This window comes from Xenopus laevis, chromosome 1L, assembly GCF_017654675.1.
Source record: "Xenopus laevis strain J_2021 chromosome 1L, Xenopus_laevis_v10.1, whole genome shotgun sequence".
In the NCBI taxonomy this organism is placed as follows: Eukaryota; Metazoa; Chordata; class Amphibia; order Anura; family Pipidae; genus Xenopus; species Xenopus laevis.
Window position 1 is genome coordinate 129,193,882 of NC_054371.1, and position 18,717 is coordinate 129,212,598.

The 18,717-nt window shown below is 37.8% G+C and overlaps 2 protein-coding genes across 2 annotated transcripts; both read right to left on the reverse strand.

The window, feature by feature from the left end:
• Positions 1-1,033: 1,033 nt before the first annotated feature.
• Positions 1,034-8,950, reverse strand: opn3.L (opsin 3 L homeolog). The gene is made up of 4 exons (XM_041563606.1): positions 7,989-8,950; positions 6,291-6,610; positions 2,817-3,068; positions 1,034-1,614 (listed from the first exon to the last, which is right to left on the reverse strand). Exons 1-4 carry the CDS (start codon positions 8,314-8,316, stop codon positions 1,351-1,353), a joined length of 1,164 nt encoding a protein of 387 aa, XP_041419540.1. The 5' UTR covers positions 8,317-8,950; the 3' UTR covers positions 1,034-1,350.
• Positions 8,951-12,113: 3,163 nt separating this feature from the next.
• On the reverse strand, positions 12,114-18,570 carry rps6.L (ribosomal protein S6 L homeolog). The gene is made up of 6 exons (NM_001086702.1): positions 18,535-18,570; positions 16,391-16,522; positions 15,235-15,445; positions 13,602-13,748; positions 12,424-12,581; positions 12,114-12,250 (listed from the first exon to the last, which is right to left on the reverse strand). The coding sequence occupies exons 1-6, from the start codon at positions 18,538-18,540 to the stop codon at positions 12,155-12,157; spliced, it is 750 nt and encodes a 249-aa protein (NP_001080171.1). The 5' UTR covers positions 18,541-18,570; the 3' UTR covers positions 12,114-12,154.
• Between the last annotated feature and the right edge of the window lie 147 nt (positions 18,571-18,717).

Sequence of the window (18,717 nt, forward strand, 5' to 3'; positions counted from 1 at the left end):
CTCCTCACTGGCAATTTTCCCTTCTCCTTAAAAAAATGCCTGAGTCATACCTCTAATTTATAGGACCATTAACAAAACATAATTAGTCTATACAAAGTTAGATAACACCCTTTACTATACTAAAGCCTAACTAAGGAAGTTGCTAAAATGTACATTATGGGGCCAATTCATAAACTTCCAGTTAAGGAATAAAAGAAAAAAAACTTCGAATTTCGAAGTGTTTTTTTGGCTACTTCGACCATCGAATGGGCTACTTCGACCTTCGACTTCGAATCGAAGGATTCGAACTAAAAATCGTTCGACTATTCGATAGTCGAAGTACTGTCTCTTTAAGAAAAAACTTTGACCCCCTAGTTCGCCACCTAAAAGCTACCGAACCCAATGTTAGCCTATGGGAAAGGTCCCCATAGGCTTGGCTAACTTTTTTTGGTCGAAGGATAATCCGTCGATCGTTGGATTAAAATGCTTCGAATCGTTCGATTCGAAGGATTTAATCGTTCGATCGAACGATTATTCATTCGATCGCAGTATTTGCGCAAAATGATTTTCATTCCCCAGTCGAATATCGAGGGTTAATTAATGTTTTGGGCTTCTGTACCAGCCCGATGTAACCACAGCCATTTAGCAGTAAAGATCTGTGTCTCCAAAGATGCCCAAGTAGTTCCCCATATTCTTTTCTGCTGATTCACTGCACATGCTCTGTGCTGCTGTCACTTACTGAGCTTAGGGACCCACTCAAAATATACAGTTCACATAGAATATAAATGTCACAGTATAAGGCTGAATTATACAATTAATACAGATAATTACTACATATCAGCACAGAAACCAGTGCAACTAGCATCAGAATTTAATAATCAGCCCTGTAACATCAGCTTATAATACAGTACAATCTCATTTTCTGCTTGATAATTTGTGACGACCCCTAAACTTAGCTTCTCAACAGCTGCTCAGAGCCCACTGAGCATGTGAGTGTCGCATACACTTTCCAAGATGGTGACCCTCTGTGACAAATTTGAAATCCTGGACCATTGTTGCTATTGACAAGCTGAAACTTTAGGCTGGTCAAATTTTGCATTTTTAACCATATTCTTTTTAGGATTTAGTTCGCATTTAACACAATAAATCTGATCAGTACACGTATAAGGCCATGGGCTATTCATGCTTACTCCACTTTCATGGTGGACACACAGATCCAGTTTTACAAAGTATTCTACTTTTTCTCGAAGACATCCATTTATTATACGTAATGCAGTATTTTATGCACTGTAAAAACACATTTAAATGAAGTGGCTCTTTAGTTCCAGTTCCACTTATGGATCTCAAGGCATAGATAAATCCCAATGCTCTCTAGGGATATAGGGGATGCACTTGTATCAGCCTGACATTAGTGCCCCTGCGTTTTGGGCTTTCTGTTATCTCACGTGTTCCCGTATCACTGGTAGTTCTAGTGAAAATATCAGATGAACTGGAAAAAAACTTCTTCCTTCCAGCATTGTGAGACATCCCCTTTCCCAGAATGGGCTTTACTTTCTTCATAGCAAGTCTGCCATTCAGCCTTTTTAGTGATCTCCAGAAATGATAGCATACCAGTTGTATCAGGCATCGCTGGAACTGCAAAGAGAAAAGCCTTAAGCGAAAGATGTTTTAAGGAATTTGTGTTAAATGGAAAGGCCTATCAGAGATTCATATATTTATACTTAAGGTAGTCAGTTCTTGTTGATAGAAAATCAGCCACTTGTTTTCTGTGTTATGTAGTAGTATAATAGATCAGTTCATAACATCAGTTCTGAGCCTTTTGGCTAACGTGAGTGGTTTCATTTGAAGCCATTTTTACTGGCAAAGGGCAATAAAATGGCTGCTATACCCACATAGCACTACAGCACTACAAATGGCAGGTACATTTCTATTTTTACATAAACAATGCTTTCTACTTTCTTTGTATTAACCAAGGTGTCATGGGTTTCACAGCCATGGAGCACGTATAGTTTTATAATCATAGATGTCCAATGGGCATGATTTATTAACTTCGTATTTTGTTTGTTTCCCCAAATCTTATGTTTTAGCACTGATAATTGTGGATTTTACTATTTACTCTAAACCACAAAACATATGTAATTTATTAGAAGAAAAAAACTAAGCAAAACACTAATACAGAACCTAGTCATCTAAAAGCTGTCAAGTTCATGTAGAAGTCAATGGGAGCTGTCCTTTTCCAGATCTTTCTTTAATTCAAGGTTCTTTTCATTTCGTATTTGCACAAAAATGAGAGGATTTTGACGTTTTCATGTTAGCATTCAGATTAGTTGTGCATTTTTATTAATTTGTGCTTTTTATATTAGGTTGTTTTAATAAATTACTTGGCACTCAGGATTTCAGAGAAAATAAGTTAATTGTGGTTGCTAAAACCACTAACATCATAATTTTGATAAATCAGCCTCCCTGTGTAGCAATACAGGTATGGGATCCGTTATCCGGAAACCCATTATCCAGAAAGCTCCGACTTACAGGAAGTTTCTCTGTAATAATAAAACAGTATCTTGTACTTGATCCAAACTAAGATATAATTAATCCTTATTGGAAGCAAAATCAGCCTATTGGGTTTATTTAATGTTTACATGATTTTGTAGTAGACTTAAAGTTATAAAGATCCATATTACCGATCCATTATCCGGAAAACCCCAAGTCCCGAGCATTCTGGATAACAGGTCCTAAACCTGTTTATGGTCCTCTGTGTCCCCACATTCAATAAATCATTGATAGAGCACATGTTATTTTACTCTAAATAGAACTTGAAAGTAAAATGGCTGTGATACCTTTTTTATTGTAAATATGTAGATGACTGGATTGTAGGCAGCACGTGACATGGCAAGTAAAGAAGGCATGATGGTAAGTGTTGGTGTGATGAACGTGCTGTAGCCACTTGCTACGAGAAGAGAAAGTATAGCATAAGGCAGCCAGCCAATAAGAAATGCCAGCATCATTAACAAACACATTTTGGCCATCTTAATTTCATAATCCAAAATTGCGATTTCTTGGAAGTTCTGAATGTTTTGGACACTGCGCAGCTAAAATAAAAGAGAGAAATGGATTACTGAATGTTCTGTGAAACTGACAGCATGAAAAGCTCAGGAAGATCTGTCACCTTTGCACTAACCTGGATATTTATAGGCTCAGCTCTGACTGGGGCCATTATTAGAATTCCACCAATAGTATCCTTTGGTCGTCCTGAAGTGATATAAATCTCTTGTGTCTGGGAAAAAACCCTCTGTGCAAATTGCAAAAATAATCCTCACCACCATAGCATGGTTTTATAGGCTAATAATAGAGCAGTATTATAGTTTCCCTTCTAAACTCACAGTGGGGCTCATTTATCAACACTGGGCAAATTTGCCCATGGGCAGTAACCAATAGCAACCAATCAATGCTTTTTTCAGGCAGCTGAAGGTAGAACAATGAATGCAACAATCTGATTGGTTGCTAAGGGTAATCGCCCATGGGCAAATTTGCCCAGTGTTGATGAATGACCTCCAATTGTTTTTTAGTCGCTTATTCGTGCACTGGTCCAACAACATTCAGCATTGGTCAAACATATTATAACTGGCTTGACTGACAAGACTTTGATGTTACATGATTGCTAAAACTGCACCAATTCAGTTAATCAGCGCAGCAAGTCAAATCTATGCTTTTTATTGACTTATAGTAAATAATAGCTGATTGGTTGCTATATGATAATGGACGTGTGCAATTCAGTGCCAATTTTAGTAAATGAAGTGGGAACTAACTCCCAGCACAACTTTGGTCTCTTTGGGGTAAATTTATCAAAGAGTGAAGTTCCGCCACTAGAGTGAAATTCCGTAGCTCCCAATTCATTTCTATGGGATTTTGGAAGGCGTACTTATCAATGGGCGATTGATAAATACGCCTAGAAAAATCCCATAGAAATGAATGGAGAGTGGCGGAATTTCACTCTAGTGGCGGAACTTCACTATTAACTTCACTCTTTGATAAATATACCCCTTTGACTTCAAATCAATGCTTTAGGGAGGTCAAATTTCAAAGAATAAAATTATCACAAATAACAAAAGCAAAACACTACAAAATAATATGTAATACAAAGGGGAACTTAAGCCACTCAGAAACCAAAATTAGTTGTCTCCCTCCCATGTACAGCACCTATATGCAAGAACAATTGTAGTGCAAGACTCAGCCCTCTCAACTTCTGAATAATTGATAACTCCCCTTTCTGTATGCTTGTCTATAGTACACAGGGTCTTGGCAGCATACATTTTCATGCAGGAACATGCATGAGTGGTGATCTGGGCATATATATATATATATATATATATATATATATATATATATATATATATATATAGTCAAATACAAGAGTCCTCTGCACTCAACCCATTATCAATATATTTAAGACAGCGACATTTTGTGCATACTGCTACTAAAAATGCCTTACCCTTTAAACAAAACAGGGATTGTTTGTCCATATACTGCAATATATTTAAGCTGGCCATCTACGTCAAAGTCATCCCATATCTGGCCAGTCCTATGCTCAATTTTATCTGATTCATTAAGAATTCTGTTGCTTCATTATACATTTTACAAAGGGACTTGGTTTTACCTGCAACTTAACTTGCTGCTTTCAAAGTAAACCTCCATACTTGGCTGCCCTTTTATTAGACACCAGTGGGATCACCTGACTATAGCTGGGAAGGGTGGGAGCTACAACATGGAGCTGGTCACTGCTCCTGTATAAACTATAACAAACAAGGGAAAGTTGTGCTCACCACTATTTTTTAAAACCATTAGGCGGGGGTGCAATGAGGCTGTGACCACAAAATACATATAGTCAAATACAAGGGTCCTCTGCACTCAACCCATTATCATGTATAATGAAGCAACAGAATTCTTAATGAATCAGATAAAATTGAGCATAGGACTGGCCAGATATGGGATGACTTTGACGTAGTTGGCCAGCTTAAATATATTGCAATATATGGACAAACAATCCCTGTTTTGTTTAAAGGGTAAGGCATTTTTTAGTAGCAGTATGCACAAAATGTCGCTGTCTTAAATATATTGATAATGGGTTGAGTGCAGAGGACTCTTGTATTTGACTATATGTATTTTGTGGTCACAGCCTCATTGCACCCCCGCCTAATGGTTTTAAAAAATAGTAGTGAGCACAACTTTCCCTCCTTTTATATGTATATATATATATATATATATATATATATATATATATATATATTCGCAAAACTGGAGCACTCATGTACGCCAAAACAGCTGCCTAGGTGCGGTATTCAAAAATTATGTAAACCAATTATTGTACAAAAAACCGCACACTCAGGTCTTCTCAAGGGTGAAAAAAAAAACATATTTATTACGACGTTTCGGCTTCTGTACTGAAGCTTGAGAAAGGCTTCAGTACAGAAGCCGAAACGTCGTAATAAATATGTTTGTTTTTTTTTTTTTCACCCTTGAGAAGACCTGAGTGTGCGGTTTTTTGTACAATAATTGGTTTATATATATATATATATATATATATATATATATATATATATATATATATATATATATTAATGTCAGAGGGGGGTCAGCTGGTTGATGAGAACAAAACAAAAGCTGAGATTCTGAACTTTTTCACCTGTCTACACAAATGAGGAACCAGTTAATGAAGGTTTCTTTCTTAATAGTCCCAATTCTAGTAATACAACATGCATGGTTCACACATGAGGAAATTCAAAATAGACTAGAAAATGTTAAGATAAACAAAGTTCTGGGGCCAGATGGTATTTATCCCAGGGTACTTAGCAAGCATAGCTCTGTGATTGCCAAACCTATTTACTTACTTTTTCAGGATTCATTGAGGTCTGGCATGGTGCAGAGAGACTGGAGAATTGCTAATATGGCACCACTATTCAAAAAGGGATCCCATTCTCAGCCTCAAAACTATAGGCCAGTTAGTCTGTCTGTGGTACGAAAGTTTTTTGAAGGTTTAATAAAAGATAAGATACTGGACTTCATAGCAAATCATAATACTATGAGTCTGTGCAATCATGGTTTTATGCGTAATAGATCTTGCCAGACTAACTTAATTTCTTTTTATGTAAGTAGGTACCTCGATTCTGGGATGGCAGTGGATGTGAATTGATCAGTCCCCTCTTATTTGTATGTTTAGTGAAGTGGGGGGAGAACATGGGCCTAATATTACATGCAGGACAACTGTACCTGAAAAAGTTTAAGGAAGCCTTTTCATATATTTTTGTTTTACTCACCTTTTGGATTTGGTATAAAACATAGCCATAGCAATAAGCCATGATACCTAAAGGCAGTGTTATACAGGCAAGGAAGAACAGTAGCACAAAAGCTGTGTCATTGGGACCAGTAGCCATCCATTCCAAAGAACAATCTAGTTTATGGCTTTCAAATGTGTAACGATTCCATCCAATCAATGGGAATCCAGCCCAGGCTAGTGAGTAAACCCAGACAAAGGAGACTGCTCTCTTGGCCCATGAAAAGTCAATACATTGGCCATATAGAACTCGTATATATCGCTCATACGCTACAACTGTCAGTGTAACGACTGAGACAATGCCTGGAACAAAGAAAAATATAATTTGTATGAAAGGATTTTTATATTTCAGCTTTCTCTTTGCAACACCTCCAACACAGACATGCTTATATTAAACCATTCTAGGTTCCAGTCTTTGTAAACTTCATCTCAATATGAAAATTGGAAAAAGGATTCCATTTCTCCATTTGCTATTATTTGGGTTATAGTTCTTTTTTTAATGGGTCACTGCTGTTTCTCCTTAAAGGGGTTGTTCACCTTTGAGTTAACTTTAAGTATGATATAGAGCAGGGGTCCCCAACCTTTTTTACTTGTGAGACACATTTAAATGTAAAAAAGAGTTGGAGAGCAACACAAGCATGAAAAAGTCCAAGGAGGTGCCAAATAAGGTCTGTGATTGGCTGTTTGGTAGCCCCTATATGGGCTGGCAGTCTACAGGAGGTTCTGTTTGGCAGTACATCTGGTTTTTATAGAACCAAAACTTGCCTTCAAGCCAGGAATTCAAAAATAATCACTTTTTTGTGATTGGGAGCAACATCCAAAAGGATTGGTGAGCAACATGTTGCTCGCAAGCTACTGCATGGGGATCACTGAATGATATTCTGAGACAATTTGCAATTGGTTTTCATTTTTTATTTATCTGCAATTTCAGTAATGCATTGATTTGAATGAGATACTGGAATATGAATAGCAGAGGGCCTGAATAGAAAGATCAGAAATAAAAAGTAACAATAACTATAAATGTGTAGTGTTACAGAACATTTGTTTTTAGTTCAAAAGGCAAATAGTTCAAAAACTATAAAAAAGAAAGAATGGAAACTCTGCTTAGACTCAGTCATTCTATAACATACTAAAATTTAACGAAAAGGTGAACCACCCCTGTAAGTAAATTTCAGTGCCACCACACTTTTGTTGTGAGATGACAAGTAAATAACAATTTGTCTAAATTTCTAATTATCTGTATGATCCCTTGAAGAACATCCAAGCCTGTCAGTTGATAGAACCAGGTGCAATTCTGTGTTGCATGAGCTTTCACTTCAACAAATAATTTATTTTAGTTAGAAAGGCTTAACAATGGTAACCCTGCATTTATCATGTCCCTTTATGTCATGGGGACTGATTAAAGCATTTTGTTGTGGTTTTCTTGAAATATACCTACTAGAATGTGACAAAAATGCTTTGAATTGAGGTTATGCCCACCTTAAATTATACAGTCTTGATAGAATGTAGACATTTGATGAGCAGTTTAGGGGTAAAATGAATACAACTAATAGTAAAAACAAAGGACTTATTGTAAAGGTTTATAAATTAAACATCACTAGAATATATTATTTTGGAGCACAAGTATTTTGTATGCAATCCAGAGAAAAGTGCTTGCCGTATAAAGGAATATTTCACTTACCCAGCAGATTTTTACTGAATCCACAAAAAACACACATTGTGACACTAAAAGCCCAGCTTCCACTCATACAGGATAGAAATGTGAAAATAATTGCCAAAAGAGAAAACATGAAGTTGCTGAGGCTGGCATTGAAGAAAAGTAGATTTGTAGGTGTCTGCAGTCGTTTGAATTTGCAGTAAAGTATCAATACAAGCAAATTAATAATGAGCCCAAGGCATCCAACCATGGCAACTATTAGAGCCAGAAAATGATAAGTGTCCTCAGTAAACACATCTTCACTGTGAAGCCAAGATATGGATTCATTGTGACTTTCATTGATTGCAGCCATCCTGGTGCTTTATGGTGTCATTGCAGAAGAAATCTCAACTGTATTTATCAGCAGGTTGGACTGGCAGCTCTATTCCTAATCCAACACACATCTGCTACTAAGTGAATTAATAGGATTTATATGCATTCCCATTACAGTTATGAATTGTTATTAAAGGACAAGGAAAGTATTTGAATAATTACCATATCATTTAATAGAGTGCCCCATGGTGTATGTGATCACAAGTTTTTTTTTTCCGATAAACCACTCTGTTGTCCTGTAGTGCTTTGTTGAAGCTAACATTATTATATCTTCGAAAATGAAAATTGAATATAAGCTTCCTCATACTGAAGTAAGAAAATTCTGCATCTGAAATAATCAAGTTTATACTCCCTCTTCATGCAGCAGTTGAGTGTCAGATGAATGATCCAATATATCTTATAAGGGGGCTTCCTTTCCTAGCAGATGTATTAGAGCTCACTCAAATAACTGATTCCAGTACAAACAAATCCTGTAAGTAGAGAGTGAGCTCTTATATATCTTTATATATAATAAAAGGAGACCCCCCTATAAGATATATTGGATCTAACTGTGAATGAATATCTGACACCCAACTCCTGCATGAAGACAGAATGAAGAGAAACAGATGCTGAGAGAGGAATAGTGAAGATAAACTTGATTATTTCAGAAACGGTACAGAATGTTTAATTGACTGTATTTAGAAAGTTTATTACTTCAGTATGCTGAAACGTAAATAAAATTTTCATTTTAGCGAGTTACCCTTTAACGGCGCCAACATTTTCTATTTCATGGCGTAAGCAAGATGGCGTGGGTGAATCAAACGTTCATGCATCTAAATTATTCCTCCGCCCCACCCGAAAGCTTTTGGCTGACTGGAGCTTTGGTTCTAAGTATAGTGAAAGTGCGCTCGTAAGCCCTGTTTAATGTGCATGCGATGCCTTCTTATTGCTCGAGTGCGCAGAATCGTCTGTGTTGGTCTTAGTGCAGGACTGTTGCATGATGGGACTTTTTCTTTTCTTACTTACACAAAGTAGAACCCCTATTTTTCAGTTTATAGGGGACCAGGAAAAATAGCGTAAGATCAGAGGAAATGTAAATTCAAGGGAATGTGTACTCAAAGGATAGAAGCACAGAAGTCAGAGACATTGAGAGAGAAATTTTGAGACAAAATGACTTTTGGCCAAAGTTCAAAGCAAGGCACATTGCAAAACACACAAAGCTTACAGGGACCTATGGTAATGGTCACATTTTGCTGTGCAGCTGTTTCTTATCACTAGGGTCTAGGTATCTAAAAAGTAGGAATAATGTATAATACAAAATACAGGGAAATACAAATAGAATTTAGTGCAGAAAATGGAAACCCAGCACTATAGGAACTTATACAAAAACAGTGTGGGCTGGCCTTGATAAAACCTGTTTGGTGACACTGGTGAAATGTGCGCCAGCAACGTTGGACTGAGGAGCCCAGCTGCAAAGTCCTCTCTGCACTCCTCGCTCACACACATACCTCTTTCCAGTGCCACAGTGTGACCGGGGTCAGGTAGGGAGGTAAGTAGAGGCTATTGCGGGGAGCGGGTCTGGGACGGTGGGGTCCAAAAGAGCCGGGGCCCACTGGGTTTTTTCCTGTTCACATTTCATACAAACTTCTGGAGGGGCATTGTGTCACTTTATGCAGCACAATATGAACTGTTCATCTTAAGAGTGGTCCCGATAGGTTTCCCTGTCTCATGATCTATTCTGCCTGCCCTATGCTCCCTGTGTGTGCCATAAAATCAAATTCTTTTATAGATATTTCATTTTCCCAAGCGGTTACAAAATCTTTCCAACTTTTACTTTATAGCAAGCTTTGAATCTAAATGCAGTCTCACATACTGTTTTTTATCATTCGACGGTCTCATTACTTCTTGTTTGTATTTTACTTCTTCCATCAACACATTTCCTCTTTCAGCCACCTTAATAATCAAACCTTGACTTTGTTTTAATTCCCATAAGGTGCATCTTTCTTGTAAGGTTAAATTATCCAGGTCTTTTAGCCAACTGTTCAATGTCCCTTTCAACTATATACAAATGCCTTCATGCTGGGTACCAAAGACAAAGCGGGCACATACTTATTGTAGAGAAGAAAAACCTACTGCTGTATTTAGTTCATTCTCCTCTGTCTCCCATTCACACAATAATTCAATATATTCACACCCATAGTCAGTTGTTAAATGTACTCTGAAGGGATATCTTTGTAAATAGTCTTTACATTTTCAAGCAGATAAATGTAAATCTTTAATTACTGTAAACTTGTCTAACTTTTGTGTGGGACTGAAAAATCAAACCCTTTTTCAAGTGATAAATGTGCCTCATTCAGCATAAAGTCAGACAAGTTTACTACCTGCAGTTGGTCAACTGTTTTTTTTTTTCAGCTTTGATTTCCTTTGTTGAGGATACCCTCACCTGTCCCTCAACTGTACTGCATCTATTCCTTTTCTTTGCCTAACTGGTCTTTTTTTGGCACCTGTTTTGATTATTTTCCTTTTCCCTCATTATCAATTTCACTATCACTGGTCAATTCTTGTGTATGAAATGATTATATTTGTATACATTTTTAATCAGCTGTTGTCCCCTCAGGAATTTTCTTTCCTTATCTTAATTTCATGTGTTCTTTATTCCATAATTTAATAAGAAAAACTACTTTTAGTTGGAACATCACCTCATTAACCAGTTTATTCATCTTAATATATTTATTATTTTCTTCAATCAGTTGCATGAGTCAAATAGAACATTCTAATAGTACTAAGTTCGATCTTTCCACAAACTCACTCCCACCAATTCTTTGTAAATTAAGGCCTGAACTTTTTTTTTTTGTCAGTTTACACCCTTGGGGTCATTTTTGCTTTAAGAATTTTCCAGGCTTGAGATTTCTCAGCTTACTCTCATTGTTGTATTCATTTTTTTATATCTTCTAAACTCTGCAACCAGTGATTGTGAATCATCATTTTGTGCTTGGCTGAATTTCAATTGTGATTTCAAACACCTCATTAATATCGGATTCCCACAGGTATATCTGGTATGTAAGGAAATGCCGTCTATAGCTCCCATGGTTAGGAGGCAAGTTTTGGTTGCATAAAAACCAGGTGTACTGCCACAACGAAGCCTCCTGCAGGCAGACAGTCCACATAGCGGCTACCAAATGGCCAATCACAGCACTTCTTTTGCACCACCCAGAACATTTTTCATGCTTGCGTTGCTTCCCAACTCTTTTTACATGTGAATATTTAACCCAGATAGAAAAAAAAAGTAGTGGGGACCCCCCACTTGAGGTAAATGTTACTTCAAACCTCTAGTCTCCATGGAACAGTCACCTGTTATATTGGGGTAGATGCTTAGTATTAATTGGAATTAATACACTCACGGAGACTGACAATATGGTTTCTCTTTGGACCTAATTTTAACAATTTTCATCTCCAATGTATTTCTATGGTTCTCTATAGATACTATACTATGCTGATCAAGGGCTTTGCTATCTATCACTGCTGCATCAGGCAAGAGCTTTTCTCAGAAACCAATTAGGAACAGATTTACTTTTTCAATGCAATTTCTATGCAAGAAAGTGGAGTGAAAATCTGATGTATTTCTCCTTTACAGGATTACATGCTATAATATCCCAACAAGCATGCTTGCTATCTCACTGTAGGAGTCAAATGGCCAAGACAACCATTATTTTGCGCATTACAACATTTTTATATTAGTCTTTAGCAGAGGTAATGTTTTTGACAGTGACAAAACTGGGGAAAAGAAAAGCTAGAAAGTAAGTTTACAACAAAATGTATTTATTTTAAATGATGAAGCCTCATTTTTGACTGGATTCAGATTTGGATGTGGAGGCTCTCAAAGAAGACAGCCTGCGCCTCTTCGCAATTTGCTCCTGGCGTTTTTCCTTGGCTTCCTACACAAAAGAACAAAAAAACAAAGATGTATTTCTTGTTCTATATTTCATTAGCACCAAAGGTGCTCCACAACACACTAGTGACCTACAAAGCCATTTTTAAAGCTAATGCTTAAGTGCTTATTCCCACCAGACTAAAACAGCAATTCACTACAGTAAACTATGGTACTTGCCTTTGATCTCTTAGCCAGAAGTTTGGCATACTCTGAAGCCTCTTCCTTGTTCTTTTGAGTACGCTGCTTCTTCAAAGCAATACGTCTGCGCTTATGCTGCAGAACTCTGGGGGTCACTAGACGCTGGATTTTAGGGGCCTTGGTTCTGGGCTTCTTCCCTAAACATAATATAAACAAATGTAAAATGCATGCCAAGTATTTGTATACAATGTCTACCCAAGACAAATGAAGTGACAGAATGCCTTTTTTATAGCATAAGAAGTTGTAAAAGATTGTTATCAAGTATACATGGAAAGCCACTATGGCATCTAATTAGCCAAAATACCTTTCATTTGTCACACAGTTTTGCTTTGTGAAGTGAATGGTGTCTATTTTATGGTTTGTTTTTGCAGCAGTGCCCCATACCGCTACACTGCTCCTAATATATAATCCAAGAATCAAGTCAAAACAATAAGCAGTGCTGCTGAAGATAATTAAAGGAGTAGAGTTTACCTTTGAGTTAGTAAAAATAAATTTAGGCTAAATCCAGGCAAGTTTGGGATGAAATTCTATTTTACACTGTAGTTTATGTATTTATAGAGGTATATTCACCCATGTCCAGCACAAGAGATCAATACAGCTGGTGTTGAAAATGTCAATGGTTTCACAATTGTCTTGTTTTTAAAGTTGCTTTAATGTAAAGTACAGCTGTACAATTATGTTTTTACACTAATATCCCTTTTCTCACTCTGGGGGTCTGGGAATGGTAATTATTGCTGTAAAGAACAAAGGAGGAAGTGTAAAACGTACTTTCCATTTCACTTTTCTGCACCAATTAAAGCAACAAATTTAAAGGTGTAGGTTTTAATTAAAACTATAGCATACAGCCATATTGTGGAACAGAGGTGTATATTGCCCCTTAATGTAACATAGAAGAGGTTATTTATGCATATCCAGTACGAGGGCTTTCAGAGAGCACAAGCTGATCATTAGAACAAAAACACAGCCATCTAAGGAGTACGTCTGTTTGAAAATTGCAACAAGAGTGTTGCATCAATCCTTATCCTGTTTCCACCCTAAACAATTAGTTTCCAACTGAAGGTTAAAAAATAGTGCTAACTTTATTTGCAAAAAAATATATCAAAAGATCTAGTAGCTTTATGAATTTGTAGCTTGCATAGAGCAGCCAGGGGACTTACCCTCCTTAGACAGAGGCTTCCTCACTACATACTGACGCACATCATCTTCTTTGGATAAGTTGAATAGTTTGCGGATTCTGCTGGCTCTTTTGGGACCCAGGCGACGAGGAACAGTGTTGTCAGTCAGTCCAGGAATATCCTTTTCACCTAAAACACAGTAAGCCAGTATTCCAATTAAATAAACATATTGCAGATGCTCAATCCAATGGATGCAAAGTTCTTTCACAAGTGTATGCTTACTATTATTACACACAAATGCTATATGTAAAATACTGTGGAGCATTGTTTTTTTTTTTTTTTATCAAGGTAGTGGTTCTTTAGCTTATCCATCAGTTCTAAAGATCATTGGATATAAAATATTGTATAATATTCTGTTGAATAAACAAGCCAGACAAATATCACGCCATGGATATTGGGCGTTTGCTATTTGCATGAGGAGGTGTGAGTGTGAGAGTGTGTGTGTGGGGAAGGGTGTGGTGGAGTGCTAAACATATCCGTATGGCCAACCTTAAAGGGGTTGTTCACCTTTAAATTAACTTTTAGTAAGTTGTAGAGCATGGATCCCCAACCTTTTTTTTTACCCGTGAGCAACATTCAAATGTAAAGAGTTGGGGAGCAACACAAGCATGAAAAAGTGCTTTGATTGGCTATTTTGTAGCCCCTATATGGACTGGCAGCCTACAGGAGGCTGTTTGGCAGTACACTTATTTGTATACAACTAAAACTTGCCTTCAAGCCTGGAATTCAAAAATAAACACCTGCTTTGAGGCCACAGAGCAGGATCCATGGGTTTGGTGAGCAACATTGACTGGGGACCACTGATGTAAAGTGATATTGAGACAGTTTGTTTAATTTTTTACTATTTGTAGTTTGAGTGATTTAACATTTTAATTAGCAGCTCTCCAGTTTGCATGGTTGCTAGGGATAAAGTGGACCCTAGCAACTAGATTTCTGAAATTGCAACAAGTTGAATAGGAGACTGGAATGTTATTAGGAGAGGGCCTGAATAGAAAAATAAGTAATATAATAAAAAGCAGCAACAACAAGACATTTGTAGCCTTGCAGAGCATGTTTTTTTTAGATGGGATTAGTGACCCCAATTTGAAAGCTGGAAAGAGTCAGGAGGCAAATTCAAGAACTATTCAAGAACTATAAAAATGAAGACCAATTGAAAACTTTAGAATTAGCCATTCTTTAACATACTAAATGTTAACTTAAAGATGACCCACCCCTTTAAAGGGCAAGGAAAAGCTAATTCACTGGAGTGCTACCATGCATTAAATATGTTTTAATTTGTTCAATTCCCTGGAAGAGTGGTCCATTTTCAGGAAGAAAAAAAAAAAATTTAAGGAAGCGCCACAGCTTCATCATAATTCTACCCGTTGCATAGGCTCAGGCTAAGAAAGCCGGCCTGGTGCAATTTTTCTGTTCTACATAAAAAGGAGAAAACTTAGTAATTCACTGGGGGTGTTATAACATTTTGGCACCCCAAGTGAATTAGCCTTTCCTTGCCCTTTAAGAGTACAATATTTAAATTTTTACAGATGAACAAAATCCAATTTTCCTAACTTTCCTATCACATTCCCAAGCATAAGGTACATACACAATAAATTTATTTTTATATAGTACTCACCTTTCCTAACAATAACCAAGTTCAGGACACTTAGGTTAGCATCCACAATACACCCACGTACAGACTTGCGCTTGCGTTCACCAGTTCTCCTGGGGCGATAGCAGGAATGACCCTTGCTCAACAGAAGACGAACACGACCATGAGTTAGCACTCCCTGTTTCATGGGAAAGCCTTGCTTGTCGTTTCCACCGCTGATGCGAACAACATATCCCTAGAAAAGGCAATCATATGAATCTAAACCATGACCAAAAAACACACTGGCCAAGTACATGAAAATATTTCAGTGAAAGTTTTACTTTTACATCCTGCAGGGCTAAGAGCTTTACAAAACTGAGGGAATCAAATTAGAACTTAATAGGAAGATTGCGATTCAAAGGAGAAATTCAAAGACAGAAAGTGTTTAGTTCAGTATACAAATAAAAACTAGGTAAATATATAGGCTGTGCAAAATAAAAAAATGTTTCTAATATTGTTAGTTAACCAAAATGTAATGTATAAAGGCCGGAGTGACTGGATGTCTAATATAAGAGAACAGAATCCAACTTCCTGCTTTTCAGCTCTATAACTGAGTTAGTCAGTGACTTGAAGGGGGGCCACATGGTACATTTCTGTTCAGTGAGTTTGCAATTGATCCTCAGCATTCAGCTCAGATTCAAAAGCAACAGTTATGACCCATATGCCCCCCCCTCAAGTCTCTGATTTCTTATTGCCTGGTAACCAAGAGAGCTGCAAAGCAGGAAGTAGTGTTCTGTTCTATTAAGACATCCAGTCACTCCAGCCTTTATACATTACATTTTTGGCTAACTAACTATATTAGAAACATTTTTTATTTTGCACAGCCTATATACCCAGTTTTTATTTTTATACTGAACAATTCCTTTAATTTACTGAGGGTACCAACATGTTACGCAAATCAGTTAATTAAATCACTGTCTTAAGTATTTCCCAGGGATCCCTTGTTCTCTAGACAGACTTGTGAATGTGCAGAAGTAAACCTTATTCTATACTGTACATACTGGCATCAACCAATGAACTAGATTTTCATTGTCCTTTATACTATATTTTTCTACTTATCCTGATCTGGTCCCAAGGCGGTGTCATCTCAGCAACATCAAAAGCAAACTAAACAAAAATGTAGATATGCAAGGAAGCTTACCTTCCACTCATCGCCCAAGGGATCAGCAGAGACCTCTGTGGCCATGCGCTTCTCATAGAAGGTACGCAGCTTGCGCTCATCCTCCACTTCAATGAGCTTTTGGCAGCCAGTGGCTGGGAAGGAGATATTAAGCTGTAAATAAAATGTGATCATTAGTAGCTAACATTTGCTTGAAGATTTCCGACTGTCTTTGAAGTAAATTCAAGTTGCAGAACATGGGTCTCAGTCAACACATTAAAGGAACAGCAACAACAAAATTATTTATTTTCTTAAAATATAATACACAAGAGTCATGGATATCCTGTAAATTATATGCTTATAAATGGTGCTTAATAATGTCATCAGTTATAATCGGAGCCTATTGATGTAATTTCTGTCACATGATGTATTATAATAAAGTACTCCCTGTTGCAAAATATGAGGAAATTAGAAGTCATTTCATGACCTGTATAAAAACACTGGGCCTCGTGCTTTTATATGGTCACAGAACTCCTCAGGTAAGTTATAATATTCTTATATTTTACAATAGTGGGTACTTTATTCTCTATACAATGAATGGTTTTCCTGCACTTGTAAAACGGGTGTGTTTGCTTTAGAAACCCTATTATAGTTTATATAAACAAGAAGCTGTGTAGCCATGGGGGCAGCCATTCAAAGCACAGGATACATAGCAGATAACAGATGCACTTTAGAATCGCCTTGTATTCTATTACTGAGCTTATCTGTTATCTGCTAAGTAGCCTGTGCCTTTTCTCCTCTTTCAGCTTGAATGGCTGCACAGTACTCTATGTAAACTATAGTAGTATTTCAAAAGCAAACGCATAACTTTTATCAGTGCATGACAACAGTACAATACATATTAAGTACTTAAAAACACTTATTTTTGGTGTTATTGTTCCTTTAATACAAAGGCAGATGTGCAATTGCAGTTGAAGACTGCAGGGTTATATTGAGTGGTGCTTTCAGCTGGATAAAGCCTATGTATACAACAAATCTAGCCCTGACGAAGGTGCAGGGCACAAACTGTATTGGGGCATATTAGTGGCAAGGTTTGGGCTGGTGGAGGGAGGCTGCTGCAGGGGCCCCAGGTCAGGTAAATGGCTTTTGTTCTCCTAGATGTGCTTTCATTGCTAGACAGTTAGAACTTTATGGCACGAGGGCATGTGAACATTTTTTGACAGCAGCTTATACCATCAAAGGGGGGGGGGGGTAAACTAACATTTTACAGAGTAAATACAGTAAGTCATGATCATATCGTGACCACTGCAGGCTGAATGATCACTGATGTACAGTACTGAATGCGTTTGTGTTTTATTAAACAAATTATTTTGCTGTTCACTACTGTGGGCAATAGACAGACCACCTCGTTTAGGCATATAAGCACGCCTTCTAAAATGAAAGACGCAACTTGTGGAAGAGCCGGAGCACCGACCGACTCAGTAGTGAAAATTGAAGGGACTAGAGAGACCAACAGAGATGTTACTTTCATACAACATAAACAACCTCTGTCACTGTCCCAGCAGAGCTAACAATCTAATGCCACATATGCACCAGGGGGGGCATCAGGAGAACGAATGTATACCTGGTAACAAACGATATAAAATCATGCTAACAGACAAGCTGCCCATAGAAGTCCCACAGCACAAGTCTACTTGTTGGCCACGTTAATAATGTCAGTAGTGGAAGGCACACAAGATGTGGAGGATTCCCTGCACCGGCACGTCGCTTACAAACAAGTAGATAGGCCGGCTGGGCTTTAGACAACAACCAAACGTGAATTTAGGAGAGCATGCTGGGAGATGTAGTTAAGAGACGAGTGACAGGAGATAGTAAGTGTTAGTAAGAGGGACTGCTAGGAGCTGGGAACTGTAGTCATTCAATATAAACATACTACGTGTCGCTTCCAGATGTACAACACTAGCCTGCACTCAGTAACAGAATAAGCAGGCAGCATTCCCTGGCCGCCGCCATGTCGGATTCTCCGGCCTTCTCTCAATCCATCTCAATCGGGCGCTTGAGCAGCATAATAAAGTCCCCAAATGGGACTCGTCGCGTAGAACACATTCTTATCTCCCAGGCCCGGCTAATATTTCCCATGAAAAGTCTTCCCCGCACTGGATTTTACGTCTATTATCCCAGCTCACCTTCATGGCCAACAACCAGTCAGTCTTGGGTCCCCCGCCGGAAAGAGGGCGTTCCTCTGAGCAGGCAACTCACATAGAGCGCCGGGGAGGCCGGGTGTGACGTCATGGGACATATTCGTGCGCTGGGTGAGCGCCCTCTTTTGGGTGGAGGTGATTTTAGCCGGTTACCGTGATACCGGAGAG

Bases quoted from the DNA above. Each gene is read 5' to 3' on its own strand.
- rps6.L (NM_001086702.1), bottom strand. The intron at 12,582-13,601 runs GTAAGTCCCCTG...TATTATGTTTAG, and splicing joins GAAGCCTCTGTCTAAGGAGG to GGAAGAAGCCCAGAACCAAG. The intron at 12,251-12,423 runs GCAAGTACCATA...TCTTTTGTGTAG, and splicing joins TTCTGGCTAAGAGATCAAAG to GAAGCCAAGGAAAAACGCCA.
- opn3.L (XM_041563606.1), bottom strand. From the start codon at position 8,316: ATGGCTGCAATCAATGAAAGTCACAATGAATCCATATCTTGGCTTCAC. The intron at 3,069-6,290 runs GTGAGTAAAACA...CTTTTATTTTAG, and splicing joins TTTTATACCAAATCCAAAAG to CTGCGCAGTGTCCAAAACAT. The intron at 1,615-2,816 runs GTATCACAGCCA...TTCTCTTTGCAG, and splicing joins ACATATTTACAATAAAAAAG to TTCCAGCGATGCCTGATACA.